Source organism: Medicago truncatula, chromosome 4 (assembly GCF_003473485.1).
Source record: "Medicago truncatula cultivar Jemalong A17 chromosome 4, MtrunA17r5.0-ANR, whole genome shotgun sequence".
NCBI classification, from domain to species: domain Eukaryota; kingdom Viridiplantae; phylum Streptophyta; class Magnoliopsida; order Fabales; family Fabaceae; genus Medicago; species Medicago truncatula.
The window spans coordinates 33,856,370-33,879,055 of record NC_053045.1 but is presented as its reverse complement, the minus strand read 5'-3'; the positions used below and the strand labels follow the sequence as shown (position 1 = coordinate 33,879,055).

The 22,686-nt window shown below is 32.1% G+C and overlaps 2 protein-coding genes across 2 annotated transcripts; both read right to left on the bottom strand.

Moving 5' to 3' along the window:
• Positions 1 to 1,898: 1,898 nt before the first annotated feature.
• On the bottom strand, positions 1,899 to 3,749 carry LOC11407666 (allene oxide synthase 1, chloroplastic). Its single transcript, XM_003606812.4, has one exon. It carries the CDS (start codon positions 3,635 to 3,637, stop codon positions 2,189 to 2,191), a length of 1,449 nt encoding a protein of 482 aa, XP_003606860.1. The 5' UTR covers positions 3,638 to 3,749; the 3' UTR covers positions 1,899 to 2,188.
• A 10,839-nt stretch (positions 3,750 to 14,588) lies between these two features.
• Positions 14,589 to 19,119, bottom strand: LOC25492682 (proteasome assembly chaperone 2). The gene is made up of 7 exons (XM_013600873.3): positions 18,908 to 19,119; positions 18,562 to 18,727; positions 18,419 to 18,477; positions 17,485 to 17,603; positions 16,912 to 17,149; positions 15,217 to 15,337; positions 14,589 to 14,933 (listed from the first exon to the last, which is right to left on the bottom strand). The coding sequence occupies exons 1-7, from the start codon at positions 18,965 to 18,967 to the stop codon at positions 14,854 to 14,856; spliced, it is 843 nt and encodes a 280-aa protein (XP_013456327.1). The 5' UTR covers positions 18,968 to 19,119; the 3' UTR covers positions 14,589 to 14,853.
• Between the last annotated feature and the right edge of the window lie 3,567 nt (positions 19,120 to 22,686).

Genomic DNA, 22,686 nt, shown 5'->3' with positions numbered 1-22,686 from the left:
TTATTAGATTAGGTAAAAATATGATAAATTTGTAATTATATTTTTTTCTTTTCTGAATAATCAGAAAATGTAAACAAAAAGTAAATTTTAAGGATTATATAATATTTGATTTAAAATAAAATTACGTAGTGGAAATTTTCTGCAGTTCCATGAAGTCGTGCATATTATTGGGCCCTTGATTAAAAGGTGTACATGGTTTCCTCCAAGTCCATGTCCATCTCATATATAAGAGAGAATAAAATTTCTTTTTAGGCCCCCTCAGATCTCTTTTGGCCCCCTAAAAATACGAAATTGTTCTTAATAACACATCATGTAGATAATTACCGGATGTTCATTTAAAAAAATTATCATTTTGTACATCCGGTAGATAACTAGCAGATGATCATTTTTAAAAAATTTCATTTTCTACCTCTGTAAGATAACTACCGAATGTTGATTTTAAAAATTTCATTTTGTACTTCTGGTAGATAACTATTAATAATTAAAGATAATTTCTTAATTTTAGGAGACCATGGAGGGGTCTAATAAGAAATCTTCTAGAGAGAAAGCCGAGCAATGATTCTCTATTACTCTATTTGTCTTAAATTAAGTTTTCATTGAAATTTTAATTTCTATTTCTACATATTATCCTCTAATTAATATTAAGTGTATCACTCTCAAATTATTATACTCTCAATTTGTATTTATGATCATTGGGTGGATAAACATAGTTTGTAAAATATATTTTTTAATCCGTGTAAAATGATCAAATAAGACACTTATTTTGACATGAATGAAGCAGGAATTAATAATTGAACACAAAAACTTATTTATATTCAATTTAAGATGGATCATGGCAAACAACATGTGAATTTTACGACTTTAATTTGCAACATGTAAAATGGTACTCTTTCCGTCTCATTTTAATTATCACTTTATCATTTCTTCTCTATCTTAAAATAATTGTCACTTTAAAATACTGATACAACATTTTTTTCCTACTAATATACATTTATTTATTGAATTTCACTTCAATTAATAAGAGTGTTTTTTTTTTTATAAATAATACTAATTTTACGATTAAAATCATCCAAACTAATCGCCATTTGGTTAAGAACCACGTAAAACTCTACGGAAACAATTATAATGGCACGGATGAATTACTGGTGATGCAATAATTACACGACAATTGGTCGGATCATAATTTAATTTTGGTCAAATGCATCTAAAGGTCCTTTAAGTTTTTCGTTTTTCCCAAAGTCGTCATTTAAGTTTCAAAAGTCCCAAAGTGGTCCTTTAAGTTTTAAAAGTCTCAAACAAGTCCTTTTAGTTTTTGAATCGTTTCAAACAAGTCATTTTAGAGGATGATGGTGATGATTCAGATGATAGCAACAAATAACATTATCCACCGTTTGTCATGCCTAAAAAGATGACTAATTTTAAGTGGGTGTTAGGAGGCAGATTTGGTACGAAAGATGAGTTCAATTAAGCAATTACCAACTATGTTATCTACAATAGGACTTGTTTGAAATGATTCAAAAACTAACTAGAGTTGTTTGAGACTTTTAAAACTTAAAGACCACTTTAAAAAAAATGAAAAACTTAAAGGACCTTTAGATACATCCGAGCTTTAATTTTTTTTCCTTTTGATTCAACAACTCTTTAGTACTAGTGTGCCGTGTTCCAGGAAAAGCATAACAATGACATAAATGGAGTTCTACAAACTTGGCCCCATTGCTTGTCAGTAATAGTACTATCTAGTCTAGTGCAGCAAGTGAGCAGCAAGTGAAATGTCTACTGAAATTACAGGGTCTAATATTTTCACTCTAAAATTTGCATAAACAAAAAAAAAATGTTGTGAGTAACTTGGCAATAGTAACCTGAAATATTAGTTGAGATGATAATTTCGTCCAAAAATCTTGAGTGAAATGCTCGTTTTTCTGATAAAAAAAGTTTCAGGAAAACAATTTAGTAACCATAATGTAAACATGTCACTCTGCAAAATATAAATAAATAGCAGTCACACACAAAGCAATAAATAAATTAAACAAACCCAGCGATCCTTCCAATACCAATAAGTGCAGTTCCCACCCAGAAAAAGAACTTTATTTAATGTAACTACATGATTAACATTAACATAACATAAAAAAACATTACTCAATCCATAGAAATGCAGGTAGGTCTTGTAAGGATCAATGATGATCACTGATCAGACGGTGGATGAAGCCTTAACAAGTGACTTGATGGTAATAGTGGGACCCAAAACAGATGGTTTAAAATCAAAGGTAAAAGTATCATAATTCAAGAAGAATTCCACCAAATACAACCTACACAAGAGCACCACCAGATTCTTAGCAGGACAGATTTTATTATCAGGTGTAGCCTCATCAGTCTCACGTCCATTGGACCAAAACACATGTTTCAACAGCTTCTCTCCATCGCCAATAAACCTCTCAGCAATAAAATCCTCAGGTTTGTCAAAGATCTTAGCATCTTTTGTAGCGAACGGTTGATATCCAAAGATCATTTCACCTTTCTTGATCTCAAAAGATGCATCATGGCTCTGCACCACTAGATCCTCCCTAGCTTTAGCATATTGATATGGAACAGCAGGTTCAATTCTTAAAGCTTCATACACCGTTGATTTAGTCAAAGTCATCTTATCCAACGCATATAAATTCACCCCACCTTCTTCTCTAACAATAGCCCTGATTTCATCAGCAAGTTTTTTGTGTAGATCAGCACCAGCTAATCCAACCCACTTGATCAAGATCGGAAACTGGTTTGTTAAACCACCAAAAGCGTTGAACCCTAACGTGAAGACAAGGTTGTGACAAGCTTCTTCTCTTTTTATGCCCATTTTTTCAGCTTCATCAAGTACAGTTGTTCCAGCTTCCATTAAACCTTCGTAGAGTTTATTGTAGCTAGACTTCACTGTCCATGCCGGGATCGGAATAGTTCTGATGAGAACATCTTCAAGGTAGTTGAAGATTTTTGGTAAACCAGCTGTAGCTAAAGGAGCTAGCTGAGCTGCAAGCCATGTTTGAACTAGGGTTGGACCAGAGTCACCAATTTTAGTTTCGCTAGGGTTTTTGTCAGTGATGAGTTTGAAGAGGAAGTTGAAGGTTATGCCTCCAATGGAAGTGTTGAAGCTAGCTTTTTGATGTTTTCCAGCGAGTTCTTTTTCAAGATCGGTGAAATGTTCAGTTAGGTTAGTTTGAAAGAGTGGAATGAAAGTGTCGTGTTTTGATGAAAGGATGTGGAAGATGAAGCGTTTGAGGAGGCTATGGGAAGGTTCAGCTGTATCTTGAAAAGCACAGGTACGGTAACCACCGAAGAAATCAGTGGAAGGCATGAAAGTACCGTCGAGGACGTCACGTTTTTCGACTTTGGCGTTGTCGAAGAGGATGGGGAAGGAAGCACCGTCGAGAAGAGCGATGACTTTTGGGTCTGGAGCGATGAAACCACCTGGTGGCATGTTGAGTTTGAGGACAGTGGAGTTGTATTTTTCGATTCTGGTTTGGAAGTATTTGTCACGTCCTTGGTTGTAGAAGTAGTCATGTCTGTCATGGAGGGGTCCGATGATGGGAAGACCGTAGCTTCCTGGGATTGGTTTCAAGGGGAGGTTGGTTGAGGAGGTTTCTGATGAGGAAGCCATTGTTGGAGTGGTTTGTGTTTGGTCAAAAGATGGCTGAACTTGCTTGTAATAACTATAGGTTGTTTTCAAAAGTGAGAATGAGACTTCATTTGATCGGATTTTAAAGGATTTGGATTGTGTCAAATAGAAACATGAGTTATCTCGCCATTAAACATTATAATTTATTCGGCCCCACCTATAATTTTATAAATGAAATGCTAAAGAATGACTTTGAAACATTGAATAAGAGAATAAAAATTGTAATATAGTGTTAAATAGTGGTAAAAGTTGTTAAATCAACTTGTAAAAAATTTACAAAGTGCAATTTTTAACTTAAATCTATTAACAAGTGCCTTTTAAAGTATTTGTTAGCATAAACCTTTTTATAAATTGTGAGAAGATTAATGTAATTTTAGTGGTTTTTTTTTTGCATATGAGATGATTTAAATCCGATTTTAAAAGAGAATTTCTATGGTATAGTTATCAATAAAATTGATACATTTGTTTTCTAAATCAATATATTAACAACCATTTTCATAAAATAGAAAGTCATGTCTTGATTTCTATATTTAAAAAATATTATTTTATAAGAAAAAACATCATTTTATTGTTCATAAAAATCATACCAAATTTTTTATATTTTATCCAAAAAACATATTAAATTTTCACTATTATACACGTAATAATATTTCACTCCCTAAAAAAAGTAATAATATTCATAAAAACTGTAATTTAATGTGTCGACACTTATTGATAGATAATTTTTTATAAAAGGGAATTAATATTTAATTATTGTAATATAAAAAAAAAAATCTTTAAAAAAACTCATCTATCTATCGTCTTCTAAAGGGGATAAATAATAGAGATGGAGAATTGTTTGGAGCGTGGCTTTGGCATGCAGAACATGTATACAATATAATATTCAATTAATAATCAATGGCGGGCTCCATGCATGATGGATGTTAGTGTGTGTTTCACATGGAGCTTTCTTTTGACATAAAAAATGTGATTTGTTTATATAAAAAAAGGAAAAAGATGAAGGATCTATGACACCTATACCGTATGATTTACAACGCGACAAAGTTAAGATGCGACATAAACTTCGACCTTGTTTTAGAGAAGGAGACTGAGTTTTGGAGTGGGGAGATATAGGAAAATACGAAGAAATTATTTACATTTTTAAAATAATTTTTTTTAATGAATAATTGTTTAATGTTTGTGATTAATATATTTTTAATTTTAAAAATATTATAACAACTTAATTCTTTTTTGGTGGTGATGGGTTCCTACTGCTACCATGAAACAAGATTTGGGGTTAGCCTTTATAGATTCTTTTTTTTTGTCATGTAGTCTAGTAGCTAGAATTTACTTTATAAGGTGAATAAATGGGGTGCCTAAGATTCGAACCCCGAACCCTCCATATAATAATGTCTTGTCCTATGCTCACGGGACAACCTTTATAGATTCTTCTTGGGTTCTTATTAATTTTTGTTTCCTCTAACATGGTGGCTACAAGCGAACAACTCCGACGTCGTGAGCAGGATTGATAACTACAAACACTCTAGTGCACATTATGGTTTAAAAAGGAGACCCAAATAGAAACGGTCATACATGTTTTCTGCATAGGTAAGCTAATGAAAAAGGCAAGGTCAAATGTATCTAAATGTCCTTTTAAGTTTTTCATTTTTTCCAAAGTCGTCCTTTAAGTTTCAAAAGTCTCAAACAAGTCCTTTTAGTTTTTGAATCGTTTCAAACAAGTCATATTGTAGATAGCATAGTTGGTAATTGATTCCTTGAACTCATCTTTGGCACTAAATCCGACTCCTAACATCCACTTAAAATTAGTCATCTTTTTAGGCATAGCAAATAGTGGATAATGTTCTTTGTTGCTATTATCTAAATCATCACCATCATCCTCTAAAAGGGCTTGTTTGAAACGATTCAAAAACTAAAATGACTTGTTTGAGACTTTTGAAACTTAAAGGACTTGTTTGAGACTTTTGAAACTTAGAGGATGACTTTGAAAAAAACGAAAAACTTAAAGGACCTCCATATGCAATTGACCAAAAGGCAATGGATACATCACATCAATAGTATAGTTAACAAAATAAATTACTATTTTAAGTGACTCACACAAATGTATTAACGCAATTCATAAAATTTTAAGCACTCATAAAAATGAAAAACTACTCTTTCCGTCCTTAACTTGATATTTATTGGGAAATTGACATCGACAACCCATCAAGAAGAAGGATATATGGTTAGTTTATGGCATGTGACCTCATGGTCAATGCATGGCATGTTACTAGCGGACCAAGCGAAAAGGTGCATTTTCCTTTTGGCATGCAATTAGTTGCTTTTGGATGAGCTTGGGGAGATTGATTCCAATCTTGATATTTTTTCTTGGATCTACTCCTAGTGCAACAATGATGAATTCTCTCATTGGTACGAGTCTTAAGATTTCAACTTCGACTACCATTCTCTTCTCCTTCTTGCATAGTCTCGGTTCGTCGACTCGTGCATTATTTCTACGATATCAGTGTTGTCAAATTCTTCCTTCTTCCTTGCCTATTTGGATTCTCTGACTTTGCCTTCTATCTGGTTTTGTATAATAGATTCTTGCCGCTTCAAGGCATCCAAGGATATCTTTTGGTTGACTCGACATCGACATGGATGGGTTGCTCAAGGATATCAGTGTGGGTTGCTCTATGATACTATTATATATTAGCTTGCAATTGACAACGAAGAAATGAGCTTTAACGTCAGTAGAAATGAACTCAAGGATGTCTAATATTAATGCAATTTTTGCGGGAATCGGTAGAAATCAGTAGAAATCTAATCTTTATTTCATATTTATTGTATTTCGTAAGTTTTTTATTTTATAAATATTATGATTATTATTATAATTATTTTTTTATTAATGCCTACATTAATATTATTAATATAAGTTGAAATGGTGTGATAAATTGAAAAATGAAATGAAGTATTTATAGTAGATGAAATAATACATGTTTCATAATAATTGTAGATTTTATGGTGTTTTATATGTTGTATAATTTTAATTAGTTTTTTTAAATTAAGTTATTATTATTATTTTTTATGCATGCAATTAACGTAAATGATGCTTCAATTTTTTTTTTGTCCTTATTATACTACTCTACTCCAAGTAGAGGGGTATTTAAAAATAAAAAATAAAAAACTACAAAATACCCCGCAAGTCAAGATGGAGGGGTAATTAAAAAAATCGAAAAAAAAAGGAAAAATACCCACAACTCCAAATGGAGGGGTACGATAAAGACAAAATTTTCATCACTTTTTAGGGTACCAAGCAAATCCAAGTGGAGTGGTACCAGAGACCCCTGAAAAAGTAGGATATTTCTGCAATTTTTCGAAAAAATGGGACATTTTTGTGTTTTTTGGCATAAAGTAGGGCCAAAAAAAATAAAATTCGTTCAATGTAACTATGCAAAATCAATTATTTTTCTTTAGAGTTTTGAGACTTTATCTAATTCTAGCGAGTCACCAAAATTCAATTCCCTCAAATAAATTGTATACAAAAATACTTGGCAAAGTCAATTAGCTTCTCCCGATCACTTAAAAAATTAGGATTTGGATGTTATTCTATTGTAATTGGACGGTGCACATGCCTTGCTGGGTTATACAAAATTAGAGAGAGAGCCATTTTTGATTTATACAAAATAAAATCAATTATTTAGATGTAATGATTCCACACGTGGTGTACCTTATAATTAGATTATTCCTACACCAAAAATTGTACGATGTTGTGACTTGAAAACGCGTAACTTTGAACATGAAGAAACTCCGTGCAGTGGCCACGTGTTGCGATTAAATGTAAACGTACACTGTCAAACTGGCCCGATAAAGGAACGTATTTAAATATCTGCTCTTATGATCAATCCACAATACAGATGAATGATGATCTTATAGTTGAAAAGTTCATTGAGTTTAGAAACGAGAGTCACACCATTGACGAGGAGGAATTATTTAGAGAGTTAAAACCAGATTATTATTTTTTAGTTTAAATTGTAACTCATAATCAACTCATAGGCGGGTAGAAGTATCAAATATATGTAAAGAAGGATGCGTTGTGAACTTCTTAACCGACTAACAAGAATGAATATCGCAACTTAGGCCAATAGATGTTCTCATGTATCAATGGGTCGGAGGAAAACATACATGTGCGAACTTGATCAGGGTCTTTTCTCTTGCGGGATTAGGGACTGAGGTTTTTACTGTGGGACAAGCAGTTTTAAAGTTGCTTCTAACAAAGTGATCAAACATAAGAAAACATGTTTTGACAATTATACCATTTATCTTTGACACTTTTGACACCTTAGCGGCAAAAACTATTGATCTTCTACAAAAAGTTCAAAGGGTCATGCCAGGGCTGTTCCTTGCCATGCGCAAGGAGCTTTACGGAGCCGAGCCTCCAATTTATGAGGGCCTCAATTATTTATAAGGGTATGAATATAATTGTTGGGATGTATGATAATATTTTCTTTTGTTATGTAGGTCTAAATCAAATACTTATTATTTGACAAAAGTAAAGAGTAAATGGACAAGTTAGGCTAAATCCACACATCTATCAACAACAAAAATTCAACAAAAACAAATTAAAATCAAAATAATGCTTATTGTTAATTTGTAATTATTTAAATTATCATTAATTATTTTTATTAAGGCCATTTTTAAAATATTAGAGCCGAGCTTCCAATTTTATTGGAACGGTCTGGGTCATGCATAAGTTTATGAACGTTGTATTTAAGATGATTGATTTGTTATAAAAAAAATTAGACTTGCAATTTGTTAGTCATTTGTATAAGTTATATTTATCTAAAGAATATTATATGAAATACAGTTATTATTTAGAAAGTTCAACAACTTAAGAGACCTACTAGGACAATGTTTCTTAGACAACTAGAGTCTATAGCAACTAAAACACTCCACACTAATGTGCACTTACAAGCTAGGTCCGTACCTAGATAGGGACTAAAATGACATTGATCATTACTATTTATGGTTTCCCCTCTCTTCACACATCATCTCCTAAATCTTAGACGCCAACAAGTTACAAATATATAAATTCCTCAAAAAAATCAAGTTACAAATATAGCTAAACATCACCAATAGAGTTGGAAGAAATGCAGCAAAAAGAAATGGCAATGTGAAACTTCTTTTATCAATATTAAGAATGTCGTGCAAGATACAATGAATAAAAACGTATAAGTCTTGGCAAAACTAGCACAACTTAAAGAGGAAGAAAGTCATTGTGACAAACTAGTAGTTTTTTTTTCAGGGTTTGAACTCAGAACCTTACATATATTAGCTTGTCCTTACCATCTAATAAATAAATTTTCTATAATATTGTTTTTTTTTTTGTAGATAGACGAAACGGCAAAGTCATCATAAACTCACACACACAAGTGGAGGTACTTAAGTTCGAACCCCGATCATGGCATTCTGCCTAACAATTTCGTCATTTTACCGGTTAAGCTAGGACTTGTGGATTAAATTTTCTATAATATTGTTACTTCAATTATTTTCCACTTTAAGTATATTAAAATATGTTAAATGTCTTAAAAATATAGCTAATGAAAAAATAAATGAATCTCATCATATCATAATACGTAATTAATTACAAGCATTTTTTTTGGGATATACATATAAGCAAATTTGACCACATATACATCTAAAGATAGTATAAGAAAGTAACAATTAAATCTCCGTGGGCTTAGCTCAGTTGGTAGGGATATTGCATATTATATACAAGGGGCAAGGTTCGAACCTTAGACACTCCACTTCTCCACAATTTAATTGTGCGAGCTCTAACCACTAGGCTATTTAACAAACTCTAGCCACTAGGCTACTTGACAAAAAAAAAAAAGTAACAAATAAAAATATTGATATAATTATAACTTTATATAAGTATAGAAATTTGACTTCTACAAACATGCATAAGCCAATGTTTTGGATGCATCCACTTTAAATCAAATCTTACAACCACTTCAAATCAAATCTTAAAAGAGAAAGGCAAGATTTAGAAAACGGATTATCATATCATGATATGGAAATGTTGATGTTAAGTTGAATAATTCAGTTGATAATAATCTTAAGGATAATGTGAATGACAATGGTGATGATATACTTGATCCAAGAAATTGAGATGCTCTTGATTCTAATTTTTTTTTTTTTATGTTATTGATTTTATTTATATGTTTTTGATGTTATTTATAACTTAAATAAAGGGTGGAGTCTAGGGTGAGGGAGCAATTAAGTCCCTCACCGGTGGACCATTCAATTTCGCCGTTAGATTAAAAGCAACCACCTTATCTAATTGAGAAATGATATTTGTACAACCACTTTCTAACAACTTTTTGACAACTTTCTCTTTCATACTCACATTATGTTTTTATTCTCTCTCTTTCTTTTTCTCTCTCTATTATTTTTGACCAACCAAATGATAGAAAAACAAAGTTGTCATAAAGGTTGTACAAAAGAGTTGTACAAATTCGCTATCTAATTATCCATCACTTCACCTGATCCAATTTCTCTCTCTCTCTCTACTTATCCTATTTGAATCTTTTATCCAGCGTCTGCACTCTTTTATGTTATTTTCCATCATCTTCTCTATTCTAATTGTCATTTGATAAAAACACAAAAGTGAACCAGAAAAGAGGCTTAACGACATAGATCCATATGTAAAGTTTGACTCAGAATTTTCACATCACTTTCCACCAGATATTCATATTTTAATCTATTAACTTTTATTGGAATTAAAAACTAACAAAATTGAATGAGATATCGTAAGCTTGATTAGGGAGTGAGGGAGGAAGATGGAGCTGCATTTGATTCTTTTTTAGAGCGGTTTGATTTACTATAAGGGAGATTATCAATGCTGAGAGAGAAGAAAACAAAGAAGTGTGATATTGTGTAAAAAGTGTATGGTAGGATACAAGCAATTAGATTAATCAAATGGCTATTAATGTTTTTCACAATGATCCATCGGTGAGGGATTTGTTAGAACCCTCACCTTAAAATCCACCTAAATAAAGTGTGACTCTTTTATGTACCAAAAAAAAAAAAAAGAGTGACTCTTTTTTAGTTTCTTGTACTTCTTTTTCTTAAGGACCTAATTTTTAAAATTAGAGCAAAACCACCCAATTGTTTAAGACGAACTATTGTTATTCTTATCAAATTTAGTAATTTAATGTCCCGAGCTTAGCTTAATTGGTAAATATAATGCAGTTTATCTTTATTTATTTATTTGTATATTTTAGAAATAGTTATGCATTTTATTCTCAATATTCACTCAATCATCTAATAAATCTAAACATTTTTTTGGGAGTTAATAGAATATCAATCTGTGGACACTGTGAAATAGATTAAAAAATGCAATTAAACATATACTTAGTTTTTATGCACCACGCAAACATTTGACCCATTTTCAGTTTACGTATTTAAAAAATAAAGACAAAATTTGGAAAAATATTTCTAAGTTAGGAAAAACATTTGCATATCAAAAAGACAAAATTAGGAAATATAATTAGGAGTAAGTAATTTCTGAAGTACAATCAGGGCATAACGTCTTATCCAAGTTACTCCTAAGTTAGGAAAAATAATTAGGAGTAATTTCTTAAATTAGGAAGTCTTCAGCAAAGTATACTTATCTGTCTCAGTTATTTCACTTCCTAAGTTTATTCGTTGTTTCTACCATTACATATTTACATGTGTTTGTGCTGGGGTATCTTTGGTCCCACAGGAACCACCTAAGACAATGTCGATAAGTGTTGTGGTGGCAATGCAAAAACTGTGATATTGACAGAAAGTGACGGTCTGGCGGAAGTGTCCAAAGCTTACAGCCTTACTTACAACAAAGATAACTATAGGGTCGTGTTTGAATGTCCCATTTAATATGGTTTCTTTAGAGCAAGATGTTTGTTTTTTAAACAACATCAATGTGGGGGTCTTTCACACTCCAATTAGTTGATGGTTGCTCCATAGGTCCCCGCTAGGTTGTTCAACATTTGAAAAAGGTCGATCGAAAGATAATATTTGATGTAAAAAAATTCTTTTAAAAAAAATAATCTTATGTTAGGTTTGTGTCTTCGAAAACTATCTGGTGAATTGAAGTTTGATCAAGTGGTAAGTAAAGTATGTTAAAAAATTGTTGAGATTGACTCAAAATTTGATGTTTGTGTTTCAACAAAATCGTGACACGATTTGAAGAATATTGTGGCCCGGAGGGAAGAAATTGTGACACAATTTTGGATAATGTTCAATATTGTATTGTGTACTAACGTGAAATCGTGACACAATTTGACAGGATCTGAAACACTATTTAAGACTCATTGACCTATTTGTTAAGTAAGCTTGGTGAATTTCATGGAAACCAAATGAGTGAACTCTTAGGGTACTTCAATACTAAATGTTGAGTCTTTGGAGGGAGGTTCAAAGCTTCAAAATGTGAATCTTGGAGAACCAAAAGAGGGAGCTCTTGGATAATGGTTAATGCCTTTTGGAGAGAGCTTCGTGGGGTTGGGAAACACATCAAAAGAGAGTCTTTGTGAACAACTTAAGTGAGTTTTGGTAGACCGAAAGAGAAGACCCTTAAGTAATCAAAGACTGAGGGTTCTCTTTTGGGTGTTAGATTCTAGAGATGGAAAACAATTACAAAACATTTTTTTTGTGCGTTTGACTCAAGTTCCCATAAACAATTTGTCCTTTGCAGAACTCATTAACTATTTGAGCATAATTGCTTAGTTATATTTTCAAAATTAAGGGTCTTGCTAACTAGTGTCCTAAGGGGCACTAGTTCTGGAAACCAAAAATAGTAAGTTTGCATCACTTTTAACAATTTTTCAATACAACATTTTTAAGTTTTTCTTCTTAACAAATGACCTAAGGACACTTTTTAGCATTTTCCAATACTTAATAGTATATATTGATACAACTATATAGTTATATTTATATTGCATCAAATAACACATTAGTACAAACTTAATAAAATTAAATATATTTAAATACATTTTTGATCCTCTATTTTCGTTAATTCATGATTTTGTTCTTCAATTTCTAAATTCGAAAACATAGTCCGCCAAATTTTATGATTTTAGAAAACAATCCACCACAAAACTTGAGGTTGACTTTGTTTATGTTGATTTTCCATGTTGATAAGGAGCCTAACAAGCCACTCGATGATGTGTTAATGCATATTTTTTGAAAAATCTGTTTATTTTAGAGCTTTACATTTTCCCAGCTAAAGTTTTATTTTTTTAACAACACTTTGAAGATAAGGAGGGAAAAAAAGATTTAATGTACATGCTTCTTTTTTTAAATGGTTCGTGATTTGCCAACTCATTATTTAAAGTTTAAACTCGACACATCCACAGAAATAAGCTCAAAGTCTATTGGTGGAGAAAATTGCTAAAATTTTAAAACGTGAGAGACTATATATATATATATATATAGACTTATAAATAAAAAATTGTGAATAAAACAAAAATAGAGAGATTGAAAGAGGAGATATTATTAAAGAGTTCAAATGAGCCTTAGGTACCATTAATTTTTAAATCTTCAATTTAGTTTTTAAAGTTTAAAGTATCAATATCTTTTCAATTTGGTCTACGAACTTGAAAATATAATATACATATTCTCTAAATTATTTATAATCCATAAAAGATAGTAGTCCATAAACTGTCACATGTTCTCTTATTTTAAAAGAAATTGAGACTACTTAATAATAGTTTAGGGACTATACTTCTTAATAATAGTTTTTTTTTTTTTTTGAGTAAAAGGGCTAAGCTCCAAGAAAAACAATAGTTTAGAATTTAGAAACATAACATAATTGATGGTTAATTTAATTTAATCATTAAAGCTCTGGATGGATGGCCACAATGATGAAAACCCAAACTAAAATAAGACTCATGAGATGAAGCTTAGAAAATGCTGGCAACTTTGAGAGAGGGTAACAACGTGGGGAGGAATGGTCATATGAGTTGACAGGACAACCATAGTAAACTCTCCACTCATCCGCATGAATCAAAATCCAACCTGTACCTGCTTGCCTTGCCTGTTTATAGCATCTACCTTTTGGATTTTACATTGATTTCAGATGTACTCGTAGATATATGTTGCAATGTAACAAATTAAAATAAACATAGTGATAAACTTTGAAAACAAAATACAACATTTACATATTAAACAAGTATTTATGGGAAACAAGTATTCATCTTTACACTAGATAAATATTCATTAAACAAAATTCAAAGATATTTTTACAATATTTATTTTCTTAACTAATGTTTCAGAGGCGCATATTAGCATTTTCATTATAAATAAAGTTATAATAATAGCACAATACTATTTAATAAACAACAAAGTGATAGTACAATAGTATGACTTTTTTTTATTTGTTTTTTTGCATTGTGTAAGGCATATTTAAGTAAATAAACATAGAGAATATCCATGATCCGGATTCATGGGTGCTCAAGTGTACATGCTATGTCACTAACCCATTAATAATGTATAGATTAAAAATATCTATTAATTTGTTAGGAACTTTCTATGCCTCCAACATCACTTTGAATATACACTTGGTACCCTTAGTAAGTACCTAATGTATGTCTTTCAATTAGTTCTGTGGATTGAAGAAAGGAGGTTTTATAAAGGGAGGCTAGGTACTGCTCAAAGTAAAGTGGTTGCTCTTTTTATGTTGTTTTCCATTTTGGTCTGCATTCTTGATGAATATCCATTTTAATTTTAATGTTTCACAAAATCTTGATCTTGCCCTAGTGGATACAATGGTCGTTCTTTTTGTTGTTGATAGAAAATGGCAAGATCAGTTTTAAGGAGATGGACTCTAGATTTAGTGTGAAAATGCAGCACCGAGTAGACATTGAACATATATGTTGTTATCAACTTTGCTAACTTAAAACAGAACCATTGCAAATGATAAAACAAAACTTAGGGATTTATAGGATGTTTGGAAATCAATTGAAGAGACTTCAAACATATGTTTGAGCCAATTCATATCTTTAAAGTCTCAAGCGAATTTCCTTGTTGATTTTCGAGACACAAACTATGCATCAGATTCCGCGTTACAAGTAAAAAAAAAAAAAAAAACTAACACTGCTAACATGCTTTTGGAGCCACAAAAGATGGACAGTAATATCCATTTTCGGCCATAATTTAACTACACGAATTACAACAACCTAATCTTAGAAAATGGACACATCTGGAGGCGGTCCATATACAGACATCCAAGAAAGCGGAATTCGCCACTTGCCACCTTCAATTCCTGAAAAATGCGATTATCAGAAAAATTATCAACAAATTTGAATGATTTTTTGCTGACAAAGTGCAAACATGACAATTCACAAGTTAATAACATTTAAATCTGTAACTTGTGACAAAGGAGAGACAGGGACATGGATACGAGATAAGACAACTAGCATTGTAATATGAAACATCATCAACTTCAAGGGGAATTTATTCAAATGAATGCTTTGCTTGTTTTGAACTTAATAACAAACAATAGATAAAAATCAATACTGAAAGAAACAAAGATCTATAAAGCTCACCAGAATTGGGGTGACTCAGCCTTAGAAGTTTGCATGCTGCATCAGCTAATTGAAAAGCATCAGACGTGTTATCTCCTTCTGAGCAATAACATAATAAGCAGGTAACCTTCAAACCTTTAGCCTGATACATTAAACCAGAACTTTTTAATCAATCCATATTTCTGCAATTTCACAAAACAAGGTAAGCTACTACCAATCTTGTTCCTCTAATTTTCTTATTTTTTTCAACCAAACCATTATATCCATCATTCCCTTACACACTAGTCTTTCTATATATGGCACTCACAACCCCTCTAGTTCTCAAAAATAAAATAAAAACTCACATCCCCTCTTCATTAACGGCGCGTAATCTTTTAACATGAACAAAAAAATCTACAGCCCACTACCTTCGTCACTTTAATCCCTCATATCCATTCACCTAAATGCTTTGTTGGATATGTTTGTTTAGTCCCTCTTGCCTCTCGCTCATTGTTCTCTCTGTTTCATTTATCGAGGCATGTTGTAATTGTTCCATCTGACATCCAAGAAAGCGGAATTGTGTTTGGCCGCGAGACATACTGATTCTGCAACATCAGGGGAGAACTTATTTCTGGTATTGTGTTTGGCCGCGAGAGTCGTTTTTTACATACTTTATTTATCAAACAGAGTTATTAGTAAAATTACATCTTATGCTGCAGTAAATTTTGAATATCTCAAGTTTGCTATATTGCACATTTGCCACCACAGTCCACAATAAATGAAGTAGCCTAAACAAGAAATTCTTTTCACTTGGCTTTGCAATTATTACGAAACTTCTTACTGAGAAAAGATTTTGGAGGGTATCCTGGCAACAGAGAATTGTTGGGCTTTTTCTTTTTGCCTTTTTCTACCGTGTTTGCATAGTACTCTCATGACTGCGTGAATTGGGGGTCTCTTAATTTCTTATTTTAACAGAAAAGGAATGGTGTTAACAAGTAAGGGAGGTCTTTCAGTTAGAGAAATAAATGAGTTGATGTCTCTTAATTTCTTATGGGAGGTGAATGTAATTTCCTCATAAGGTATGTTGAATAGCTTGAGAGGTGGCCACTCAGCATTTTGTATTGTTATAGTGAAAAACCATAAAAAGAAAATCCCACAATTACAGGGATTAAATCTATCCTAATTAAATTAGAGATACACACAACAAAATCGGGAATATTTACATAGAAGAAAGTAATGAAGAAAACATCTCAATCAATTATTCTATTTAGAGAAACACTAGCAACACTCTTTTTTACACTCTCTCAAACACTCACTCTCTTATTGGTTGAAATCAATGTATGTCCCACCACTTTATGTGGGTTTCATTTCCAAAATGTAGGACCCACAATGATTTAACCCAATCAGAGAGTGAGTATTAGAGAAATTGTTCAAAAGAGAGTATTAGAGGGGTTTCATTTATTGCGTATATCTCAACATTCAGAATATCAAAACCAAATCCAATTGCACACACTTACCTAACTTTCAGTAGGGCGTACAATGAAGGTACAGAGCCCCGTATTATTAACATGTGATGTAAAGAAAATCACTTCAATTTGTAAGTTTTAAAGCAAACTTGAGTACATGACAACAGCCACTATATATCAAATGTACCACGTGATGAATTTTTTTTTTTTGTTCCTTCCATGTTCCTACGTTTAAATATGACATCATCAAATGTAAAAGCAAATGCATTACCTTGAGAAAAGAAAAAAGCGCAGCGAAAGGTAAGCTAGCATAATAATTTTCTTCTTCAAGTTCATCTTCAATAGATGTAGTATCTTCAGGCGTTGCATTTCCTTCAGCTAAATCATTAAGATATTTCCAATGCTTTTGAGAAGGGTCATACTCCTGAAGTTTCTTCCACCCAAGCTGTTCACAGTTTTCATCTGCTCCGTTGCTGTTGGCACTAGATAGGTAATAAATCTGCAAACCACTAATATGGAAGCCCACAGACGTATTAGAATGGAAAATATTCCAAAAGAATTGAATTCTTGCATTTTACAAGATTGTCAAGTTGAGATATTTTCATGCATTATATTTGAACAAAAGTGACAATCAAAGAAAAAAAATGAAATAAATATCTTAATCATAAAGAAGTTTTGTGTGACTATAAGGTCATGGCTTCAAGTAACAGAACTAGGCTCTTGAAAATGCAAATGTTATATATATAAAAGTTAATGCGGCCTATAATAGATCCAGAATGGCTCTGAGCCTACCATAGCAAGAGCTTTGAATCATCAGAACTATTTAAAAATATCACTCCCTCACCTTGACATGTCGACCTTTTGCCACTTTCCAAAATCTAAGCTGGAGAGAATAATGATATGCTTCTTTCCACTTCCAGCAATAAAATCAGCCATGTTTTTTGCAAACTCGAGCATCATACCCTATCAAATGTTATTGTATTAGTTTCAATTTATTTATCCTAATTCAAAAATTAATAGTGCCAATTTAAGCATAGAAAGTAATAGAAACAAAAATATACACTTCTAAAAGAACACTTAAAACAGGAATAGAGGGATTATTTTATATTTAAACTATAATAATCTATTGATTACTTCCAAAGGTGAAAGTGATATGCATCGAAACAGGGACAAAAATTAGGAGACAAGAAGCAGAGAAACTCAAGAATAGAAACTGCAATGACAGAAGAAGCGGGGACCTAAGTTAATGTGCATGCTTTTTTTTTTTGATGAATGGAAGGGGGTTAATGCGCATGCTATGCACACAAGAAAAAGCTAGTAAGGTTTAAGCTTTTACTACCAACAACCTAGGGCTTGTTTGGATTGTCTTATTTGAGCTTATGTACCGACATAAGCACTTGTGAAATTGTTTGGAAGAGCTTATGGAAACAACTTATGACTTGTCCACATTGTTATCGAATGTGGAATGTGGACCACGGTGGTTGTCAAAAATTTACCACCGCAATCCGCCATAGCTGATATTTGACAACATTCCATGTTCACAAGTCGTTTTCAATTTATTTTCATAAGCTCTCCAGGATTGTTTATGAAAACAACTCATTCCTAACAAACAATTTGTCTTTATTTTATCTTTCATTCTAGAAATAACTTATACATAAGCACTTAATAAAGTTGTTTATTCAAATAACATTTCAGAGATCATAAAACTCTAATAACAGCCTAAATCACCTATGTCAGATTAACGAAATCAAGAGAGCAAATACTGCCACAATGGATACCTTAATTACAGGGGACCTCTGCTGGATAACAGTAAGACCATTAGAAGGAGAATCATAAGCTGAAAAGAAGTAAAAACCATTTAAAAATCCAAACAAAAATAATGCATACAAAACAAATCAAAATTAAGAAACCAAATAAGCACCTTCAAGAGGAAGGGCAAGGTCTCCTTGAGGAAAAGGTCCATAAGCATCATTGCCAACACAAGGAAGAACATAAGGATCATCCAAGTAACCAACTTTCTCAGAACCCATTGATGAAACCAAAAGGTCTGCTGTTAACTGCCCAACATTCCCAATTGACACAGCAGGCTGAAAAACACACAAAAATCACAAAATTGAGATAACCCCATTATTTCTGATACAGCATTGAACTATAAAGTTAATTTTTTTTTTTTTTTTTTTTTTATGAATAAAGATACCTAGAATCTAAGATATATGAATGAATTGGGAAAATAAAAAGGGGGTGAAACCCTAGAAAATGATACGAACCAAAATCAAAGTGGAGCAATCTTCGTGAAGGTGCTTTCCTTCTTCGGGGATGAACTTCATGTTTTAACGTGAATAGGTGAAATTTGTTTTGTAAACCCTGCTTCAGATTTTTCCTGCTTTTGCTTATTGCTTAAATTCTTCTCTTTTCTTGAGGAAGAAGAAGCAGAAAATCGCTTATTTGGGCTTTTGGATGCGGGTTACAATTGGGCTTGTAAGCGGGTCATTTTTGACCCAAGTTCAAACTTTGGATAAATCTTCGGCAGTTTCTTTTCTCACCATACTCTCTTCACACGCCCTCCTTTATTTCGAAAATCCTCTCCTTTAATTATATAATATGAATTCTTATTCGAAGATTTTTAGATTATACAATCTAAAAACTACTAAAACCATAATTTTAATTTTAATTGATACAAATATCTTTGTTGATCACCGTCTTATCTCCATAAACTGCATAGTAATTTTGGAATAGTACGAGTGTTCAACTACCATTGTTAATAAAGTCTACTTAGACAAAAATATATATTTAACCTTTATTTTAAATTTCAATGTTTGAGTATTATTTATATTGTTAATAAAGTCTAAGTATTATTTGTTCGTAAATTTAGCTAAATTGGTTCTGAAATTTTTATATTAATTTTAACTCATTTTTACAAAATCGACTTGTAAGGCGACGACTACTTTATAAACTCTTATTTAGAGTCATGTCTATTAAATATGAGAATGAGAATTTTCGAATACATCCTCTCACGCGCAATACTATTGAACTTGATGCGTGAATATAAATGGTGGGTGACTCGATTGCGGAAATTTGATAGCAGGTGGCTGAACAGATCTTATAGGAAGTTCTAATACCATCATAATAATCGAGTTAGGCGTAACCAAACCCCACAAAACCGACTTGTGAGGTGATGATTGACCCTACATATAAACATTTGTTCAAAGTCTCCCCCATGGTTTGTTGGGCCACATGCTATCAGGTTTTCACCATCAGGTCATACATCATCTATATCCAAACACCAAGTCCAATATTATTAGACGTGGGGGGTGTGTTAAAGGGGTGCGGTTATGGTGCATAAGAAAATCCTTATGCACCCTGCATAAATCCAGAAATGGTTTTGAAATACAACTCACAGAAACCATTTTTGGATTTATGCAGGGTGCATAAGGATTTCCTTATGCACCATAACCACGCCCGTGTTAAAGAGTCCCACATATGTTGGGAGATGGCATGAACTCAAGACAACTCTCACTTCACAAACCGATTTTATAGGATTGTATTAGGACCAAGTACGATTTTTAAGTTTGACAAATGCTAATATTTTTAAACTAAAAATCTTTACTTGGATTTAAACCCGGAACCACAATTGTGCGTGAACTTTTTGTGATTTTTGTCACTTCATCTACAATTCATAGAAAAAGTCCAATTATCATTTCTTACGGAGTTTCGGCAAAATTTCTCTGGTCATTCTTCTGTCATATCTCTATCAATATTTCACGAAATTTTCTTCACCGTGAATCCCACATTACTTTCATTTTCTCATCTCCACTTGACATAATTTCAACTCATAATTTGGATTGCAACCGCAATTAGCATCCTTTATTATATCAAGTATATATTGATGGCTCTAGACATCTCAATCATTGGTTTAATCAATCTATTTCCACTATGTATGTAGTTTTGTAAAGAACCATAACGGAACCAGCTAATACAGTGACACGTATTCTAACACCTGTCATACTAGTAAGAATTTCATGAATGAAATTAATCCATAATCCTATCATAGAAAGATGATTATATAGGAAGTCAAGTAAGAAATGGTCAGTAAATATCTCATAAGTCATAATTATCCTTTAATCTTAAAGATTATTCACAATAAATTATGATTAATTGATCAAATATTTGAGATATTTGTATGAGGATGAAAGAGTAGGAAGTTGACTGGGACTATCTATCAGAGACACTCTTTATAGGATATTTGTTTGTTTGAGGTGTAGTGTCCTGAACCAAGCCATGTGTATAGCACTAACAATGGTTGGTAACTACCATATTTTGGTTTGATCATGTTAGACTATTGTTGTCTGTTCTAGACAATAGTGTCCCTCATATTTGGGCATTCTCAATGCCAATAATATGATTCGATGTTATTGTAATACATGCCAAGTGTACACCATTTATATAGTTTATAATGTTCATGATTGGCCTTCTAGAAATGAAATTCTAGACGATCTCTTTTCTCATACTTTTGATTTGTGACATAATGATAGCAATAAAGACAAGTTCATGTGAGTATAACTTAGTTGGCAGGAATATGCATTGTTATATGCAGAGATCGATGTTCAAATCTCAGATACCTCACTTCTTCATCTTGAAAAATGTGAATTCCAGCCATTAAATTATTTGACAATAAACTCTTCCTATGAACTCCATAATTTGACAATTTTGAGAAGTATGGAGTTCATAGGAAGAGTTTATACATCTAATTAGTTAATATACAATATGCATTTCATAAGGTGATGGTTTGAGCCAAGACTGAACAACCCCAGATAAAACCAAAACATAAAAAAGTGGTACACTTGTATAATTATTTTTATATGTATACTACTATTACTCTTTCAAAAATGTATACTACTATTACAACTTCATATCAACAAATAATAACAATATTATTACTTACTATTCAGTTCTAATAAACAGAACTATGTACACAAAAGGAAAAGTGTGATAATGCCAAGAGAGACATGACACATGATGGAAATCAATAATTGTGTTGGGGGCAAACAAGAAGAAGAAAAGAAACAACCACTTTATAATCATCGGTTATAAAGAATTTCATGCAAAGGAAAATAGTGAGTGCCACCACATTGTCAACATTAACATCATTTTCCAATCATTCAAAGCAAATTGATGCAGCACTATTTTTTTAAAGAAGGCATTAATGTACTTGATACATGCACATCAACTTTTAAAATTGGCTAGATATTATAAAAGACATAAAGTCAATATTTCAAAATATCTCCTTTTAAAAGATGGATCAAAGAAGCACAAAAGATAAGATGATGAGGTGCATATGAGGGGGGATCAACAGTGGAAAATAAGGGATAACAAAGGTTGATAGTGAGGCAGAGGGGCAAACAAAGAGGAGCAGGTGGAAATAAGTGAAATATAAGAACACTATAAGTGTTGCTTAATGACGAAGAACAGATTTAGATATGAAAACCCTCATTCTGAATTGACAAACTATAAACTTTGTTTTGAACTCAAGTCGCATTTATGAGGTATTGTCTGCTTTAAATTTTGTGCAAAGTTTTCACGATTGTCATTGTAAAACATGTCTTAGTGAAACCATAAATTAGCTTTGATTTTCGAGTAATGTAAGATTATTTCGGTGTAGTGGAACCATAGCGATCGATTGAGGCTTAGGGACAAAAGGGTCTACCAAACCTCGTAGGTGGGTTAGAACATCCATATATAATGTCAGTGTTCTAACTTAATGCCATACTAAATTAAAATTTTACTCTTAAAAGAAACTAAATTAAAATTTAATGAGATATTTTCTAGGGTCCCAAATTTTAAGGTATAAAACTCTAACTTGGAACGCTTGGCCCTTGGGTTGAATCTGAATTTTCCGTCGAAAATTAAACACCATTAGAATGATGATGAAAACTTCATACATATGATTAAAAAAAGATTAATTTTAATATATTTGATGAAAAAGGTTAGGTTCTTTCAAATATGACGACTTATTTCGTTGTTCCTAATATTAACTCTATGATAATAG

Coding starts and splice junctions, on each gene's coding strand:
- LOC25492682 (XM_013600873.3), bottom strand. CDS start 18,967: ATGAAGTTCATCCCCGAAGAAGGAAAGCACCTTCACGAAGATTGCTCC. Junction 18,478..18,561: donor CCTTGCCCTTCCTCTTGAAG/GTGCTTATTTGG, acceptor ACTTCTTTTCAG/CTTATGATTCTCCTTCTAAT. Junction 17,150..17,484: donor CAAAAGGTCGACATGTCAAG/GTGAGGGAGTGA, acceptor CTTCCATATTAG/TGGTTTGCAGATTTATTACC.
- LOC11407666 (XM_003606812.4), bottom strand. CDS start 3,637: ATGGCTTCCTCATCAGAAACCTCCTCAACCAACCTCCCCTTGAAACCA.